Consider the following 20,233-nt stretch of genomic DNA (forward strand, 5'->3'; position numbering starts at 1 on the left):
CGGAGGTGATGCCGGGAACGGAGGCAGGAAAGGGGGGGGCCGCGCATGCGCCAGGTACGGCGGTGGTGGCGCCTCCGTCGTCAGGGAAGCGGCTGGTGGTGGCGGTGGTGGTAGAGGAGGTGAAGAGCGGATGGGACCGGAGCCCCTGGGAGCGGTGGGACTTGTCGGCTAGGAGCCGCCTCGCCCGTTTGCCACCCCCGGCTGCCCCAGGGGTGCATTGGGACTTGTTTCCCGCCGCCCAGGGCCGCCTTTCGCAAAGCCCGTGGCTCGTCTCCAGAGGGCCCGGTAGTCGGCCGCAGCCGCTGGAGGAGCTCGGTGGGGCTGGTGGGCGGGAGTGAGGGGAGTCAGAGCTGCCCTGGCTGCTCTCAGGGGTGAGGCCTTTAATTTTTGCAGTGTTCTGGTTTGAGGTACAAACCACTACACGCAGCTCAGTGGTGTGCCCGGCCCGGCCCTGCTAGCCCGGCCCGGCCCTGTGTGTGCCTCTCCAAGCCCTCGGCCGCTCTTTCTGAGAGCCAGGCAGCACTGCTGGTGAGTTGTCTTGAAGGATCGCTGAGTTCAACCAAGGTGTTGTTTCTTTTTCTTTCAGGTTTTCTCTGCTTACGTCTGTAAGTCAAAGCCGGAGTTGTTCTTGTCACCTCTTCCTTTCAGTGTTTGTAAGAGAACTGAGAAGATGGTGAATGTTCTGAAAGGTGTTCTGATTGAATGGTTAGTAACAGCACTTGTTGTTCTCATTGTGCCTTCCTATTTCTTTGGACCTGGTAATATTCTAAGTAACTCAAGAGCCTAGGTTAAAAAAAAATGAATTTTTGTGAGGAGGAATGTTGCTGAACAAACAGACAAAAGTATAGCCTTTGTTTGAAGAAAGAGAGAGGCAGTTGTAGGTAATTCTAATTCCAGACTCCTATTTTCTTTTCAAGATGTTATTATCCACTTATGCTTAACCATTAGGTGTTCCTTCTTCTTTATATTGCTTACAAATAATGGTAGGGGTTTTTTTTTCATTGTTTATGAGGAATGTGTTTCTTTACTGATTCTAGAGGGAGATGGGGTAATCTTTCATCCTTTCTTTCCTGTCTTTTTTTATCAGTTCAAGACTGATGTGTGGCTCTGTTTGTAGATCATACTCGAAAGGAATATGGTTGTAGTTTGGAAAAGTAATCTTTTGATGTATGTGCAGTAAACATGTTTTCATACAATCTGAAGTCTGTAGACTAAGAATCAGATAACTGACTCTGAAGTTAACCTTCAAAGTAAAAGGAAGCATCAGTCAAATTTTGTGGGGTCATTGCATAGCATTATATGACTTATAAGGTTTCTGCTGTACACTTAGATTGTAAACATATTAACAGATTATAAGTGCACAAAAGCAGAAGAACCTTGAACCTCTTGTGATATGTCTGCATGGTGCATATAGCTGTGATCTTGCAGCAGTTAACTTCTGAGCTGACTGGACGTTAGCCAGCTGAGGTCTGGATGTCTCTGTGAGAGCAGTTCAGAGCCTAAACTCTGCTATAACAAAAGGCCCGTTTTCTCAAATTTGGCTCCATGCTAGTACATTCACAAACCTTCTGAAGCACAAGAAATTGCCTGCCTGCAGCTGACTATGTAAAGGTACCCAGAGCAGGATTCTTGGCTCATGAGGCAAGAAGTTCTAAAATCTCAAGCAGTTAGCAAAATACATAATTTTGCACCTTATGTGTTTACTTTATACATACCTAAAGATCTGTGTGGTTTTTTCAGCTCTATGGCCCCATCTCACTTAGTATGAGGGTGGAATTTAATTATTCTTACTGGAAGGGAAGGGAATTTTCTATCTGATAACAAATCCATAGCATTTGTTATGCCATCAGGCATTTTCAACAGCCCCCTGGGAAACTGACCTTTGAGTGGGTTTTGCTAGCTCTTGGTGGTTTGGTTTTGCTTGTTTGTTTTCTCCCCACCTTTGCATAAAGGTAGGCTATGAATGGGCACAAAATTCCATCCTAGGAAAAGATGCAGAATTGCTATAAACGTATCCACTTATTTATACTTTATATACAAGTTTTTTATAACCCAGTTTTCGTAGGATGTTTAAGATACCAAATGGACAGCGAGTGGTAAAAAAGACACTTCTGAATGTGTAAATTATGCAAATAAAACACTGAAATGTTGTGCAGGTCTTTTTTTCTTTTGTCCATACTCTTCCAATAAATAGCTACACTTTTCAGAAGATACCATATCAAGGATTATAATCTTCAAGTACTGTAATGAGCTCAGTGTTTCTGCTGTGACATACGTCTACTGGCACTGGTTACAGTTCTGTATGTTGATTGTGTGAAAACCAGTCTCTGGATACTGCCTAACGTGTTGGTCGTACCAGCTAGGACAAAAGCTTGTGCCATCTAGTAATACTAATGTGAGTCACTAAAGTACAGCTGAATGAAACAAGCCAAAAATAAATCTCCCTGCACCCATCCAAAAAGGGATGTGGAAGAACGCTGGGAACCATGTACTTCTGGTATCTGTTTTTTCTCAACTCTTCTGTTTCTCTTTTCTCTTCTTACATGCCAGAGCACATAAATAATGGCTCTTCTAAAGATGTAGCTTCCAGACTTTCCCGTTCTCCTTTCCTCAAAATTACTTTGTAGTTTGAAAACTCATCTTACTCTAGTTGTGTTTCTGCAGGTTCGAGGCTAATATTAAAGGTTGTCTTTTGAGTTGCTGGGTAGAGAGCAGGGGCAGGGTTTGGTATCATAGTGCCTCTTCTTGCAGTATATATACACCTTTTAGGTAAGGGAGAACTAGTCCTCGTACTGCATTTAAATGAGAGAATATTAACCAAGGAGATCTTCTAAGATTTACTGTGTTATTAAGAGTTCTTTTTCAGAATTACTACATTGCCAAAGCAACTATTTTTAGAATTTTGAAAGTAGTAGTAGTAGTAGTCCTGAGCTACCTGATTCCAATTTCCTGTATTTCTTGCACATGTTCTTCACTGGTTGTTGCAATCAAATACTAAGTTTTACTGAAGAGCAAGCTTTTCCTGATTTGTAAAAACTAGTATCAGATTAATATTGTCTGAATTCTTCAACAATTCAGTTGATCAAAGTGCTTATATTTTGAAGCCCCTTTATCTAGCTGCTTAGTATAATGCAGCTGTTTCAGTCACCTGTAATTTCCATGCTTCCAAAATGTTTTGTCTTAAGCACTTAAATTTAACTTAGAAGGTGACATCATGAAAAAGAGGAGACTGTTCGGTTATGGCGTGATAAATGTACAATTCATACATGACCACTTCTTTTCTGTGCTATACTACTTTGAGTGAGATCTATGTTCTCCTGGGTTTTGGTTACCCTTAAACAAAAATGTGCTTTAAGAAAACATGTTCTTATGGTGCTATTGCTGAAGATAGAAATGTAAGTTCAAACTTGCCTTATTAAGGGTTTGTGTTTTGGGGTGGGTTTTTTTTAAGCTACTTTAACAGCAGCATAGGGGCACTTATCTGGTAATCAAGCAGTTAGTTCTTCTCATTAGACTTTGTTATCAGTTTATTTTTATCTCTAAAGTAACCCAAGCAATTACTATTGTGAAAGAAACAACTTTTTCAAAAGCTTCATAAACTTTATTAAATTGTTAGCAACTCTTGAAATTAATATTAATTTCCCAAAGAACTTTGGGAGTGTCTTCAAATGGTATTTTTTGTTTGTTTTTAACTGTATCTTATTCAGTGAGTGGGATCTGATGTATTTTTGTCTCTGCAGTGACCCAGCAATGAAGCAGTTTCTGCTCTACTTGGATGAGTCAAATGCATTGGGAAAGAAGTTCATCATACAAGACCTGGATGAAACTCATGTCTTTGTGTTAGCCGAGTTGGTTAACTTCCTCCAGGAGAGAGTGGGCGAGTTAATGGACCAGAACTCTTTTCCTATTACTCAGAAGTAACAAGACTAGAGAAATGAGATTACTGCGAGTTTTGGAATGGTGAATTTCAGTAGCTTGGCTTGTTGCTGTTTTAATAGATACACTGTGGTTAGTAAGTTCTATATGGACATGGCTACTCTATAAAATGGATCATTTTCATAGGCAAGATACACTTGAATTGGATTTTATTTCTCATTTTGAAAGATTATGGTATCTTTATTAAAATCCTTAAAATGATACACTTGAGGACTTGCCTAGAGAATTTTTCACGCATGCTTTCTGTTTTTTCCTTTAGGATTTTTGTTTCGCAAGTTGGTATGACCAAAAGATTAATGAGTAGATTTTCTGTGTTGGAATGCTATATGAACTCCTCTGATGTGTTACATTCCTGTGGAATTCATTAAATCTGGTTCTAGTGTGACTGACAGAATGTAAGGAATGTCTGTTAAAGTATGATTTCTGCTTGATGGAACATCCCCGTAAGTTGAAGGCATGGTCAGATACTGCTTTAACTTAATGGGGTTTATACACCAAAATGAAAGTTGGTATGAGTTTTCTTTTGGGTTTTTGTTGTTGTTTTTGGCATTTGTGCTCCCCCCGCACCCCCTCCAACATTTTAAAAATGCACCATACTGCTTGCCTCCTTTTACTGAGGCTGTGCTTTCTATTTTGTTCTGGGTTTGGGGAGTGATGAGGTGAATCTAGGATTTTGGAAGGGAAGGGGGTATATAGGCGGATGAGGGCAACAAAATCCATTACCACAAGTCATCATGTTTTAATTGTAACCTGATTACTTGTGTATCAACAATAGCAAATTAAAGGGGTAACATAAATGGGAGACAAATCCTTTAGATATAATTGCTTGTAATTTTTCAACTGAAGCTAATACCTAGTCACAACAAGCTATGTGATCAGGAAGGGGAAATAAAGACTTGATTTCTCTACTTGTGAAGAAGAAAGCCGGTCTTGGTTTTTGGGGTGTTTGGGCTTTTTTTTTTTTCTTCAGTTTAGCTCTTCCTTCCTATTGCACTTTGCTGTGAAGAAAAAGCCTTATAGTTTCACAGGTGTTTTTTTACACTGCATTTGTAATTCACTGTCTCAGGCACTGGCTTATTTAGTAAGTCAGCTAGTGCATGAAGACAAAACCTGTGCAGATTTGTGTCTACAAATATGACAGATACAGATTATGATACAGATTATTCTATGAATACAGAAACAAGAATAACAACATGTATCATCTTTTCTCTTATCCTACTTCCCACTCAAAATAGTCAAATTCATTTGATCTATAAGTAATCATTTATAAATTAAAGACTTCTAGGATATAACTTCAAAGGGAAGCTTGGTTTTCAGAGCTGCTCATGTAGTTCAGGTAGATGCCGTCTTTCTTTGGGAGAAAAATAAGTGTAAATAGAAAGGCTTTTATAAGGAATAATTATCTTTACAGACTCTCCCATCGTTGCTTTTTTTTCTCGTCCAGTAGATACCGGATTAGTTAGGGATTTTGTTTTTTTCTTTTCTCCCCAGGAATAGGGAAGCTTCAGGAGAAAGTTTCATTAGATGTTTTTAATCAAAAAGCTGCCCGAAGAAAGTTCTGCAGAATTGCATATATTCAGGCTCATGTGGATGAGCAAATAGCCCTGTGGAATTCAGCTTCTTCATGTATTTTCTGGTGCTTCTTTCTGACTGTATAGAACAATGGGTTTTGGTCTAAATTGTTTCATCTCTTTCTTTTACAAGTCGATGCTTCCCCAGTCACATAGAGGTTCCTTACCTCTCTCTTTAGATTGGTCAAACATTGACCTCATAACTGTTAATTTGTGTAAGATTACTGGATGCTTATTTAATGGAGAGACAACCATGGTGTGATAGCTTAATGCAATTTATTTAAGTGTCTTATGTCCTTCCTTTGGAATCCTAGTTTACTTTCCATTCAGTTTTGATGAAAGGAAATGATCCCTCACTCTCTCTTCAAATGACAATATTTGAAAAGTCATGTTAGAATAACAGCTGTCAAACTTCTCTATATTTAGGGTGTCTAGTGCTACATTTCTGTGATGATTTTCCTTTTAAGTCTACGATAAAATTCTTGCTGTTCTTGTCTTTTTCTCCTGGTTAATTGTACTCCTGGTGAGACCCCACCTGGAATACTGTGTCCAGCTCTGGAGCCCCCAACATCAGAAGGACATGGGCCTGTTGGAGCAAGTCTGGAGGAGGGCCACAAAAATCATCAGAGGGCTGGAGCACCTCTTCTGTGAAGACAGGCTGAGAGAGTTGTGGTTGTTGAGCCTGGAGAGGGGAAAGCTTTGGGGAGATGTTATTGCGACCTTCCAGTACCTAAAGGGGACCTACAGGAAAGATGGGGATGGACTCTATATCAGGTAGTGTAGTGATAGGATGAGGGGTAATGGTTTTGAACTGAAAGAGGGGAGATTTATATTAGATATTAGGAAGAAATTCTTTAGTGTGAGGGTGGTGAGACACTGGAACAGGCTGCCCAGAGAAGCTGTGGAGGCCCCGTCTTTGGAAGTGTTCCAGGTTGATGGGGCTTTGAGCTCCCTGGTGTAGTGGGAGGTGTCCCTGCCTATGGCAGGAGGATTGGAACTAGATGACCTTTAAGCACCCTTCCAATGCAAACCTTTCTTTGATTCTATGAAAGCTTTTTGTTTTTTTGTGTTTTTAAATGCATATATTCTGGAGCTTGTATGCTTTTAAGAATACCTATGTTTACATATTGCTCAGATGGGAGAAAAGTTCATACTAGCTTTAAAAATATCAAGACATTTTGAGATAGTTAACATTTAAACTTACAGATTTTTAAATCTTTTTGATGGCTTTCCTTTAGCTGTGCAATGTTATTGGTTAGTGGATCTCATAATGAAACACTGTGTTAAAAATATCATTTTTTTTTAAAGGCAGGAAGCATTTGAGAATAAAAGGTTAAGGAGATCTGTTTAAATATATACATGTTTTGCTAATAGAGTTGATATGGTGAGAACATCAGCTCTCGCTGTTTTTGGGATATTATATGTTAATTTAACACTTCCATCCATAGCTAATAAATTAATCTTTTTTTGCTAGTGTCTAGCATAGAGATTATACTCTGTTCAGGTCCTGTTTGAGCAGCAAAAATAGAGCTTGAATGACAGACTTTGTTGTTTCTTGTTAAAGCAGAAATTTTATCTTGATGGATTTTCACTGCTAAGGGCTGAGCTGGTGCTTGACTTCTTGCTTTCAATCTGAGTTGAAAGTATCTTGTCTACTGGTGGAAGAGCATGGTAGAATAATTGCCTGAAGGATGCTTATTTGAACTTAATTTCTTATTTGCTATTTATTTATACCTAATAGCTCTAAAAAAGCTTGCAAGTTCACTTGCATTTTGTGATGTAAACAATTGCTCTTTAGTAGTTAGTGTAACTTTGAACAGGCTTATAAGTACCACTTTCACTACCACAAATGCAGAAACTAGAGAGTCATATTTGACAGAAAGATGAGCGAGATCTCTAAAGCAAGGTAAGAAAATTTGAACAACGCAAACAATTTATGTTTGTGGAATGTATGTTTGGGGTGGAAACTGAAAATGCAGCTTCCTATTACAATAAAGTAATAGCACCTCATGATTTTTATCGAAAATAACACTTTTTGTTGTTTTGTTTTTTCCTCAAGCCTCAGATTAAGTTTGTTTATTAGTGGTCTTCAGAGAAAAGCTGTGTAATGTGACCATGGTGTACCACAAAAGAAAATAAGCATAAATGCTGTCACATATTTAGATACTTTTAGAATAAGCTAATTCTGGAGGGTGGGTTTTTTTAACGTAACATGATGAAGGTGACCCAGAGTTAGTCAGTATAGATAGGGATTATAATGAATTTCTTTGCTTGTTACCAACACATAAGTCCCCTTCTCTCCGGTACAACATTTAGCCCATGGAGGATAATTGTCCAGTGAAGTAAAAGAGGAAATAACCAATGGTCAGTAGAGAGAATGGATGTGATCTCAAGAAAGAAAACTGTTGAAACAAAATAGAGAATGCTTCAGGGAATTGCACCATTTTACCTGAGAGCCAGATTGTGAGTGGATTTGACTTTGTAGCTAAACTGCCAGTGTTGTCTCATAAAAAGGTAGGCATCTGCATCCATTTGGAATGAATGATAGAGTGGATTTTTTATTTGTTTGGGTTTTGGGGGTTTTTTTAGAAATGTAACGAGCTTATAATGATTGGTTTTTGTTCTATGTAGCACAGTGCCAAGAGCTAGATGGCTAGTGTGATGTGGTGTACACAAACTTCTCTAAGAGCTGTTGTACATTAAGAAATCTTATTTTACAGTATTCCCAGAATTGTAGGGTGTATTCAAAAGCATGTCTTCTGATATTTTTTTTTTAAATGTGGCATAACAACAGATTTTACTTTTTTTTCCTTCACTTAAATTAACTGCAGGGCCACCTCAAGTATGCGAGAACAAACTAGAGAACATGTATTTTATGCTTTAAACAGGATTGTTTAGTGTGAGCTGAAGTAAAGAGGATTGTATACTGTGAATTGAAGATAATGGTATTTCATGGCGTCATTGAAATGGCTTATTTTAACTTTTACGATGATGATGCCAACTAAGAAAAGCGTCCAATTTCAGTCAGCCCCTAGGTTGAGCTTGGAAAAATAGGGCTCAAAAAACCCCCAACCAAAAGCTAAAAATCTTAATCTGTGTGTATATATATATTTTAAATAATCAACAAGTCTTTAATCGTATTAGCCAACACAGGCCTGGAGCTATGTTTTGCTCTTCCAATGAGGCAGTAGGCCATTGAGGAAAACAGTAAGTTTTTGTAATAAATCTTTTTGCAGTTCCCAATTCCGCAGCAGATTCTGATCCTTTTCCCATACTGACTCATTGATAATCCCACAAATGATCCCATTAAAGCTGGTGGAGGTTACTGGGAAATAAGACGTTACTCAGCATGTCAGAATTGTGTGTCCATGTTTGTTTTGTAATTCAGAATTTGCCAAGGCTTATATGTGCTGTACAAAATTAAGGATTCAATAAATCGGTGAAGTTCATAATGATGGAAGAAAAATTCTTCCTAATCTAAGTCATTATCTTTGGTTTTATAGCTTAACAACTAATGACAAATTTAAAAAAAATGGGGTCTCTGATAGAAATATGATGTGGAGGAGCTCTTTATTTTTTTTATGTGGAATAAAAGTAATATTTTACCCATCTTTGTTTCATATAAAAAGATTTTCAGGACTGAAGTCTTAACAATTTGAAGGCAGACCAGTAAGGGGAGCTCTTACCAATTTTTTAAACAACTTCTTAAAAAATTGATGCAGCATGCGCAATGGTGGGTCAGAGACTTGTCGTGCTTTGGAACATTAATGTCTTTCTCTCTGGATGTGCTTTCAGCTGAAGATGAACATTCTACTTCAAGGGATCCTTCTACAAAGATATATGCAGTAAGAAATTTTGAAATGTCGTATCTTTAGCTTTGAATTTTCTTAGATGTTTAGTTATCCAATGTTTTCTTTCTATGCTTCTTTCTTTTCCGTTACATTAAAATGTGTCTGAAATGTGGACTTCCCTTCAGATGTTACTGGTAGGTCTGTCTATTTCCACACCACTAGCCTGCTTTAGGAGTTGCTCTGTATTAAGTTACATCACTTTTAGTGAGTGTAAATCACAGGAAGCCACTGCTGATGCAGTCAGAAGTAACTTTTATGAAGGGTTTTTCTCTTTATTGCCTCATCATACAAAATGCGTATGATTGTAGGGTACCTGTTCCTCAGTGCACATGAACCATACTGTATGGAAGACACATACAAGAACTATTCAATCTTACTTTATTTCAGGCTGTACTGGGGATTTCTCCATCTGTATCCCTAGAGTGTTGCTAATAGTACACAGAAATGAGACATACAGAAAGTTTTTCCCTGATTACCCCCAAAAGTGAGTAGCTTTATTGCTTTAAACCTATATAAATGTAAACAAACAGAAAAACCACAATACCTACCAGTTAAGTTTTAATATGAGGGAGGAAAAAAACCCTTATTACCTAGGACATTAGTGGCTGTATTTTTCATATAGACAGAAAAGTAATTTTCTCTCCTTTGATTGTGTAGCAGTAATAAGCAGATTAACTGCAGAATAGAAATGGACTATAAAATTGCTGTCCAGTGAGCAAATTAAAAAAGTGAAAATTTTAGAGTATTATTGTTAGCTTTTAGCTTTCTGTGCTTGAGCAATTCTAGGTGTTGTAACAACAGCAAGTATAAGGTTCCTGAAAGAGATCTTATTTTCCGATTAATATTCTTCTTTTAGCAAAAGAAAAACAGACTCATGGTACCCATGCAGGAATGTTCTTGAACGCACCAAAGAAAATCCACTCCACACCAAAACGCTGACAGGTAATTGATTAGCCATAAAACTAGCCCCTCAGGAGAGAAACAGCAAGCAAAATTTCTGGATGACCGTAGATTGAAGGAGCTGGCTGTCAGAGCTGTACAGTTGTTCACTTTTCTATTACAGGAAAGATGGACCCAGTTGTAAATTTCAGGATGTGCAGGATGATGGCACACTCGCAGCTGTGAAGAGATCACTTGTAGATAAGAAAGTATTGCACATTTCTACAATGTTGGCATAGCTGATATACTGTCAGTAGTGAGAGGTAAACATGCTAAGCAAACCTTTACAATCTGTCAGCATTTTGTGTGTTGTGTTCCTGCTGTTTTGAAGCTAGAAGGGTGAGGTAGGATGAAAGAGAAAGAAGGTAGGAAAGAGGGGGAAGAGTATTTTAGGCTTGTAACTAGCATTTCCTGTTAATTCTAAAATCGAACAAGATCACAAGGAGCATAAGGACAAAATTGAGAGAGATTGCACTCAAATGAATTTTGATTTTTTTATCCAAAAAATGTACTTGCAATTAACTAGAACTTAATTGGTTTACAGAAGGTCCTGCATTTATCATCAGAGTGAACATATCATGAGGACTGTGAGAGCAAATTTTCTTAATGTTATTCCTTTTATTCTGCCTTGCTTCTGTCCTGGATGGACCACTTTTCTGTGTGGGGTGATAGTGTAGTTCTGCTTCCTTTTAGTCTCTGGATTCTCCTACATTGGTGACTTTATTGGGTGTAAAATAAGTTTTGTGTGTTTGTGGTATGTTTATCATTAGGTATATAGGTATTCCAGAAGCTAGAGATTCAGTAGTGGTGAGTAACCCTGGAATAACGATAGCCTTCTGTATCATCAACCAACTTGAAATTAAGATATGAAAGAAAAATCTCTCTTCAGCTGTAACATGAAGCATGCTCCCTGTGTTTGACTTTGCTTTTGGTTTAAACTGAGAGTGTCTTTTAATTTTGGGAAAGTTATTAAGTCAGTATAAAACTTAAGAAAAAAGAGGACTGATATCTTAAGGAATATTTGAAATTGATATTGTCAAGCACAGCCATGGTGAGGTCAGTGTGATGGAGGACTGTGACAACTTTTTGCTGCTGGCCAGGTTGCCATTTGGGCACAGGCAGATGCAAACAGCATTTGAGAGGAGCAGGAGAGGGAGGATGAGAAGTAGGTAAAGCTAAGTATCTGAACAAATCTGTCAGGAGGACCAGGGAACCTGAAGTCTTGGAACTAGTGAATGTTTCCCCTTTTGGCTTTGAGTAGCATTTTTTTTTTAATCATTTCTGCCTATTTAGTCTGCTGTGTGACAGCAGGAGCCAGAAGGAGCTGTAGGGAGTGGGAAGGAGGCATTCTGAGGGTGTAAAACTACAAAAATAAAAATACATATGAGAATAACTTGTGTGTGCACCAGTAAGTATTGAATGCGATTTTTTCTAAGTATGATCTCTGGCGCCAAGTGGTTGATCCTTTTTAATGAAGCAGCCATTTAAATACATAAATTGTGTAACAAGTGTTGAGAACATAGACAAAACACCAAGTCATTAGTTCCAGTTTCTTGCAGATGTTGGTAAGAAAATCATTGAAAAGTAATAAATATACAAAGCAAATATTAGCAAAGCAATTAAGGGTTTGTTCTTGCAAATGGAAATTTATTACCAAGTGCAGTGAACTTACTACTTGGAGTTGTTCTGCTAGCTTTCAAGACCTGATCATATGTGATACTAAGCACCACGTTTAACAGGAATGGTTTTGCTTCTGCCTTACTACTAGAGCTGTGAAAATTAGTTCTCTTTGAGAGGGGAAGATGTTAACAACATTATTTTGTTCAGACTATCTCACCACTTATAGTTCAAGTTAAAAGAGTAAGAGAAGTTAAAAGTCTGACATTGCTCTATAATCTTAAGCAGGTAGCTTTCCTTCACCCTAGTGTAGATTTTCCTATCTGTAAAATGGGCATAAGAGTACTTATTTTTCTGCTACTCCTACTAAGCAGAACTGCAGCCTTGCTTTGTATGCTATCTATACAAAATGCACAATGGAAGTCTGTCCTGCTCTCTCTTCGTATTAAAATATAAGTATTCTCTAGTAAAAGTAGATGTTGGGGGTACTTCATAACATACATAGGAAAATATGCATTCAGTTGTAGGAGATCTTATTATGCTAGTATATTAGCTTACATGCATGCATGTTAAATATTGCTGTCAGTCAAAAATTCTTAAGTCTCTTCGTAGGATCACATTCTGGCCTAACCACAATTCTGAGTGACAGGTTAGGAAGGCTCTGTGTATGTGTGTCTATATATTTGTATATGTATATACACACATATATATGTGTATATATGTATATAAACACACACAAAAACCTACCTGTGTATATGTGTGTGTGCGCATGTGTATATACGCATAGGCAATGTGTATATATAATCGCCGCAGCTACAGTATGCTGAGCTTGTGGGAGAAAGATACTCTTCCTTGCCCAACGATATTTCTTACCATTTAAGGGGGAAAGGGATGCTTTTGCAGTCCTTGCACTGAGTAGCATCTGTAAGCCTCAAGCAGGTGGTGGGGTTCTCAAGGGGGAGCAAACATAGGAAACTGGACTGCTAATAAGGATAACCAGACCTTTCACATCAATAATTTATTTTATGTCCTTCTAAAACTGGGATTAAAATGATCAGTGAGATCACTAATCAGGCATTCATGAAAGTAAGTTTTGGGGTTTTTTTTCTCTTTGTACACAGATCTGCTTTTTATCATTGTATTATATCTTGCTAAAACCGTAAAAAATGCAAAAAAAAAATCAGTATATTCATCATATTCTTGCAGTGTATTTTCCTCTATTAAATCTAGATTGAAATAATTTTTTCAGTGGAGTAAAAGGACTTAAATATTTGATTGTGTTCCTTTATAGGACTACCCATAGCAAATGCAGGTATCATGCTGTAATTATGATTTTTTTTTTTTTTTTAAGAATTAACATTTGATTTTGCAACAGTCCTCTGTATTTGTTGCATTTTCTACTACAGAGGGTGATAGTACAGAGGATACTTATTTGGGACTCTGGTGATAAACTGTTGTTAGAATTCTGGTACTTAAAACTTTGAGTATTTTGATGGCCTCTCCCGTATTTTTCAATAATTTTCTATTTTTGTATTTGAATGTTGCCTCCAGTGAATTTTTCAAAAAAAGTATTGCTTAAGCTTTGCTGTGCTGTCCTTTTACTTGAACTGCTCATGAGACCACACTTAGAAATGATAAGAGGTTTTGAAGAATATATATATATACACATGACATGGGTCTCTGTAGATTTAAGCTGAAAAAGATAGAAATTTATCTCTCAGCCACTAAAGCACTTGTCTGAAAAGCCTAGGGACCTTGGAAGTATTTCCACCAGCTGCTATTTATCTTAATATTCTAACGTGGGCTGTGCTGAGAAAGTTAGATTAATTGCCTTTTTTATATTATAGACATATTCAAAGGTCTCACTTTGAACTAGGGTTTCATAATGCTAAACTTCTTATGAAATGCATAAAAAGGTGGCCTAGTCTGATGTAGCAAATGAAATAGGTAAAAATTGACTGTGGGGTTTTTTTTTTTTAATAGAGTAACATATAGATAGAACCATGTCTGTCTTCCCTGGCCCTTCTCTCTACCCATTTGAAGTTTAATTTATCATTCTTCAATGTAATTGGTTATAACTGTATGCAGGATTCTAGGTGAAGTCTTCACAGTAGCAGTGCAATAGTGTTTATATTCCAGACCTCTCTTGAAAAAACAAAACTAATTTGATGCTCCCCCGGGGGTATTAGCCTCCTTCATGATCTCATCAAATTTTGATGCCATATGGATATTATGTTGCTGGCAGGCAGATACAGATTTTTCTCCTCCTCTCTTTCCAGTTGATGCTTTCAGTTTAAAATTAACATTTTTAAGTCCTTCAGTTCATGATTTTGAACTCTGTACTATCATATTTCATCTAATTTTTTTATTAGTCGGCTTCTGTGGGTCATCCATTCTTTTCTGAATGATATATATTCTGGTTCTAGTCTGTATTGTCGATTCTCAAGTTTGTGTCATCAGCAAATTTTATTAGCACGCTCATGTTTTTGTTCTAAGGTCAACTAATAAAAATATTAAAAAGGTCAGTATCATGACTGATTGTTCAGGGACTCCAGTTAGAATATATCTTCAGTCTAACTATTTTCTTTGGAGCGTGATCCACTACCATCCTTATTAGTTCTGATCCCTTGCCATCTGTACTAATCCTCATCTCTTCGGTTTAATTAATATCTTGTGTGGCACCATTTGAAATACTAAGTAAAGTTAAGAAAAAAAAACAAACCAAAAAACAACAAAACACAAGAATATATTTTCATTGTTTAGCACATCAGTTATCTGATGAAGAAAAAATGTAAAAGTTGCATTTCTATTCAACTTAGTGTATATTGTCCATTGTACACTTAGTGTATATTGTCCATATTGTACATTTACCAAAGTGTCTTTATTCTTATCTACAAAATGTTTTTCAAATCCTTATGTGCCATTCACACCAGATAGATAACTCTGAGCTTGCCCTTATTGTTCTCTTTCTTGAATACAAGTATATTGTCTTCTCTTATATGTCCTACACTTGGCAGACAATTTAAAAAAAAAAAAAAACGTTGCTGCTTTTAATCTGTTAGTTCTTTTGGTATCCTGGGATGATATCTTGTTTTCCACGTTCAGGTTACATTAAGCTCCTTGAAGAAAGGGGGGGAAAAAAATATATGTGGAAGGTTGGAGCTGCTTCCACAACAAAAACGAGGCAGGAGGATGCTGCAGTGAACAGGTAGTTGACTGGAGGGTTTGGTTAATCATCAGTCAACCTGGCTATTCTCCTCAGCTACTGAGGAAATCCTCGCTTTCTTGGGGAATCTGCCCAGGGAGGCTGACTTGTTTGTCTTTGTCTGATGTGTTCCTCTGTGGTGGAGGAAAATTGTGAGGTTAGGTACGTCAAAAGGGAAATGTCTTTTGGAATCAGTTGAGTGTGTAAAGCAAACAAAAATGAGTTAAGTTTGCATGTGGAAAAAGTGTGAGTGAATAGATTTGCATGTAAAAAAAAGTGAGCAAGTTTGCATGCAAAACTCTCCAGTGCATTAAAAATGGGATAGTCATTCATGCTGGAAATCCAGATAGAGGTGAAGGAGGAAGATACAATAACGAAGGCATCTACAAGAACAGTTTTCCCCGTGTGACACAAGACCCTTAAGTACCTGTTCTAGTTTAGGTCCTGTGAGTTAGTGTTCCACAAGGTGAACTGTTTATGTCCTTTTTTTACAATGCATAAGGGCAATTTGCAATTTTTCCTATTTCTTTCAATTTGGGGTATTTTGGTATTTCTCAGCTTTCCTTTCTTTGCTGAAGGACTGAGAGACTGGAGTGAAATAATGACGTAGCTTCATTCGTGTTTTAGGCTTCTTGATTGTTTGTGTAGCAGAAGTAGTTGAGTTGGGAGCCCTTTAAAATCTTCAGATAACTATTTTTATTACTGATTATATTTCATTTTAACAGCTTGTAATGGAAATAAACTGAACTAAAAGGCTAAATTTCAATGCCTTTATACTAATGAATAGTACCACTGATGGACTCAGGGTTCAAAAGAAATCTGTATTTGCTCAAACATAGCGGAATTGCCTATGGCTGGGAGTGGCAGGGACATTTGAGGCATCCATCTAGCACTGCCAGCCAGAGACATTACAGGTTGGGCAACTGAAATTGGAAAATCTTGTCTTCTCGAAACCTGTTAGTATTAATGGACTTTCTATGGTGTTTGGCCTATGTTACTAAGAAATTCATACCAAAATCTTACCCTGAGCTCAGACATCCTTCCACATCCATTCTACTAAACATTGGGAAATCCAACTCAGGAGTTGCAGAGCAGCAATATTGATGCAGTTTTCTGAAAAGTCACTGTCCAGCAACAAAAGAATGCAGTCATGGTCTGACGGAGGCAGCTCTTGTAGGTCATCAAAGCAATGAGAGGTATAAGCAGGATTTCCCTTTCCATCTCTGTTCTAGACTGAAATGGAATCCAATATTTTTTTCTGTTGGCAGTTTAAATAGAATTTAAATGATGCATTTTTCAGAAAGTCGGGGCAAACTTTACATGCAGAGACTTCAGTCCTGCAAATAGTTAGGCATATTAGTTTGTTGAACTCAAAGATATTGACAAGTTTTTATAACAATGAGGCTTGAGTGTGGATTTAACTGCATGCCAGTGTTGAACTCATTTTGCTTACCTGCTAACGATTACACTGAAAGAGGCAAGAACTTTTTTTTTTTTTTGGTAGAAATAGGCTACTTTTCCCTTGGATAACTCAAGAACTGGTTTTTCGTTTTTATTTTTCTTACTGTAGTTATCTGGACTTACTAGATTTGCATCTTTAAATTAAACTGTCTTTGGGATGAGATAAATTATGAAGAGCTACACCCCCAGAAGAGACTTAAATGCAGCCCTCCCTTCCCCGAGCCCCCTGAATTAAATCAAGGGATTCAAAAGGATCTTAACAATAATGGTTATATTTGATTTTTCAGGTGTGCTTCCCCTTTCTCATGGAGCATATAGAACACTTCTAGGAAGTGATTGTATGATTAAGAAAACAACCACCCTTGACTTAACGTATAAAGAGTATATAGAGAACTATCAGCTCACCAGTTCCAGGAAGATAACACCTGCAGAAATCAGTTTTATTCTTTGCAGTGCTGATGTCACTTGCATTTGGAAGGCAACCAAGTCCTGTGCTTTGTTTTCTGTCCCAACATACCCAAGTTGCATAAATGAGCGTGAACAGAGTGAGCTTGTGAATGGGGAAGAAATCATGAAAAGCGAAGTGATGTGGGGAAAAAGAATTTGTGTCTGCAGTGAAAACATTTAATGTGAATGAGTGTGAATATTTTACCTGAAGAGAAAAAAATTGGGGTGTTCTAGTTGGGCAGAGTAAGGAAAGTGAGTTGAAGAAATTGTTTCCTTGTGTTTTGTTTTTGAAATCAAAAATTTCCACATTCAAAAAAAAGTTCATGTAGTTGCTTATAGACAACTGGGATTTATCATCTGTTCCCCTGTTGCAAGGTTTATACACAGTCTGAGGTATCTGGTTCTAGTTCCAGGGACTCTTGTGTATCTGTGTGAATTTGATTTTGGAAAATAAATGTGTTATGTTGATAGAATGAGCTGCAGTGATGATAAGAGAGTTCATCTTCCTGTGTATTTTCTTTCAATCCTCAACATGTGCAGGGTGGGTAGGACTCCTCCAAGGTATCACTCATGATCATAGTTTGTAGAGGCTGGTGAAAAACTACTAGACATAGTTTTCTCTTGTGATTATGAACTTGGCTATGGAAAACGTCTAATACAGCTGAGAGAAGGGACTAGTAGGCAGCACTGTTACACTGTGCCACGGGTGGAGAGGATTACAAACCAAGTTATGAGTTTTAGAGATGCGGTTGTGTTTTGAAAAGCTCTGTGATGTTTCTTGCTCTACTACCTAAACTTAATTCTTATGATTGCCTGTAAATTAGGAATTGAGCTAAGGCACAGATGCTGAAGTTAAACACAAGAATTAAGTGGTTTTAACTGTTTTGGATCCTCAAAATTTTCTACTGAAGTAATCCTAATATAATAAACCTCAGCTTGTTGGTAAGGGTGGGGGGTTCGGTTGTTGTTGTCTTTTGCAGGTATCTAGGAGGTAATTCAGGGACTCTGGTCTTCACAGCTCACCAGTTGATAATCAACTGTTGTAACACATCTGGAAATGGAGTTCTAACTCCCTGATGATTTTTTTATTGCACTTTAGCTATAGGACTGTTATTCCACGTTTAGGGATGCCCAATGGTTTAGTCTGGGTAGTGCCACTGAAATTCTTCAGTAAAAAAGCTATCTCATTTCCAAATGAGAATTATATCAACAGAAGAAATCTATACCTAGCTCTAACACATTATCTCAGGCTTCAGGTTTTCACAGACCTAGAGGTTCCTGTGGCACAGAGTTTGCTATAGGTTGTAAGGTAAATGCCCTATGGAGCTTTGGTGAATAGCATGAAAAATATTTACCTTTTTAGTTTCTGAAATGGTCAGTAAGTTTTGATTACTAAAGCCAGCAGGGGATTAGCCGCCTTACTTCTTGCTCCCCATGTACTATTCTTTAGATGGCTTTTTTTAGAGCTGACAGTTACAGTTCGTTCCTGGCTTCCTTAAAGTACTAAGCACTTTGCACGTTTTCTGTTTAGGTATTTCATTGCCCCTTTCTGAAGAAAGGGAATGTGCACTGGATGCGGTACCTGAATACAGCTTCAGAGTTTGTTTGCAATACAAATCCCTTTTTACTGAGGCTCCCCCAGGTTTTATAGCGTTGGTATCTCTGGACTGTGTCCTGAATTGCCAAGTTTGAGGATAAAGGCACTGTTCCCGTAAGACACCCCCTTGATCCGTTATTGTAAGCGTTATTTTCTGCGAGCAAAGGTTATGCTTAGCATGGGGCACTAATCAAGATGGTTAACTTTCACTCGCCGTGGCTTTTGGTTTCTACCAAAATGCAGGAGCACAGTGGTGCCAGCGCCCGTGATTTTTTGCTGGGAGGAGCGCGAGGCGGGTGATGGGACTTGCAGCCCCGCTGCTGCCACCAACTCCTTTTCCTTCCCGCTGTCGGCCCTGAGCGTGGGAGGGGAAAGTCAGCTCCAAGCGCTTCGTTACCCGATAACCTCCGGTACCGTACACAGTCGTGGCTTTGTCGTTCCTCGTTCAGAGGAAGGTAAGGGCCTGAGGGGGTCGGGAGGCGGCCGCCTTGCCCCCCCCCCCCCACCGCCCTCTCCTTCCCGGCTGTTTCCCCTTGTCAAATGAGCCGTTATCACGTCGCGTTACAGTGTCACGCCGTCATGGCGCTGGCCGGGACACACGAACGGTCCGTGGCCTTGCGGGGATGGGGGGGACGGACACGCCGGGGGCTGCCCGCGGCTCAGCAGGGGAGTGTTTGGGGCGCTTCCCTCGCCCGCCGTCTCTGCGTCCCGGCGCTGCGGGAGGGACGGCGGGGGCGGAGCCGGGCCGGGGAAGTGTGGTGGTCACGTGGCGAAGGGGGGGGTCACGTGGTGGGGGAGTCGGGCCCAGCCGCAGCCGCCGCCGCTCCGGTAGCGGTGAGAGACGGAGCCGGGAGGGCGGGCGTGGAGGGAGGGAGGTGCGCGGGGCCGGGGCGGGCGCGGGGAGGGAGCCAGGGCGTGCGAGTGGCCGCCGCCGCGCCCCACCGAGGTGAGTGCGGGGTGGGGGGCGATACGCGGGGCAGGGCCGCAGGGCGGGGGCGCCAGCGCCGGGGGGCGGGATGGCCCGGGCGCTGTGCGGGGCCGCGGGCGGCTCCGGGGACGTTTTCCTTTTGTTCCGGTGGGCAGCGGCGGGCGGGCCGGTAGCGAGGTCCGGTTGTGTGTGTGTGTGTGTCCCGGGGCGCCGCCGGGACGTGCGCGTCCGTTGTGTGCCGCGCGCCGCCTCCTTTCTGTGGCGGTTGCCCCGCGCGCCTGAGGGAGCCCGGGCGGGCTGAGCCTCGGCCGCCGGCTGGCGCCCGTCCCGCCTCCCCCCGTCAGCCTCGAAACCCCGGTCCCTTCCCTCGTACCTGCGGCTCCAGGAGCTCCCAGCGCCGGTGGGGTTCGGGGTGGTCGCCGCCCGCTCCCGGAGGCCGCCGCTCCGCCTCACCGAGCGGCCGGGGTCCGGCAGCGGCCGGCGCTACGGGAGCCCCGGGGGGCGGCGGCGGCGGCAGCGCCGCCTCTGGCATCACCTGTGACCCTGCGCGCACTGCCTGTAGCGCTGCGATTATTTTTTTTTTCCCCGTGTTTTTCGATTTTCTTTATTTTTTTTTCCTATATTCCCCCCACGCCCCCGCCTTTCTCGGGGAGACGGTTCGGAAATTTTCCCTGCGATCCG

At 40.0% G+C, this 20,233-nt stretch overlaps 2 protein-coding genes across 5 annotated transcripts in view; both read left to right on the plus strand.

The window, feature by feature from the left end:
* Positions 1 to 18: 18 nt before the first annotated feature.
* GTF2H5 (general transcription factor IIH subunit 5) lies at positions 19 to 4,549 on the plus strand. 3 transcript variants are annotated; one of them, XM_063329409.1, is made up of 3 exons: positions 19 to 119; positions 587 to 705; positions 3,741 to 4,549. In XM_063329409.1, exons 2-3 carry the CDS (start codon positions 671 to 673, stop codon positions 3,919 to 3,921), a joined length of 216 nt encoding a protein of 71 aa, XP_063185479.1. In that variant the 5' UTR covers positions 19 to 119; positions 587 to 670; the 3' UTR covers positions 3,922 to 4,549. The 3 variants fall into 3 exon arrangements, with proteins under 3 accessions (XP_063185479.1, XP_063185478.1, XP_063185477.1); XM_063329408.1 differs by having other exon boundaries at positions 31 to 54; XM_063329407.1 differs by having other exon boundaries at positions 65 to 154.
* Positions 4,550 to 19,395: 14,846 nt separating this feature from the next.
* TULP4 (TUB like protein 4) overlaps positions 19,396 to 20,233 on the plus strand; it is a 148,932-nt gene continuing 148,094 nt past the window's right edge. Inside the window, exon 1 of one of the 2 annotated variants that reach the window (XM_063329404.1) lies at positions 19,396 to 19,458. The gene's annotated coding sequence lies outside the window, so the exon portion shown is untranslated. Of the gene's footprint in view, positions 19,571 to 20,233 lie in introns of both variants that reach the window. The other variant, XM_063329405.1, reaches the window with a different exon arrangement.

This window comes from Chroicocephalus ridibundus, chromosome 3 (genome assembly GCF_963924245.1).
Source record: "Chroicocephalus ridibundus chromosome 3, bChrRid1.1, whole genome shotgun sequence".
Lineage (NCBI taxonomy): Eukaryota > Metazoa > Chordata > Aves > Charadriiformes > Laridae > Chroicocephalus > Chroicocephalus ridibundus.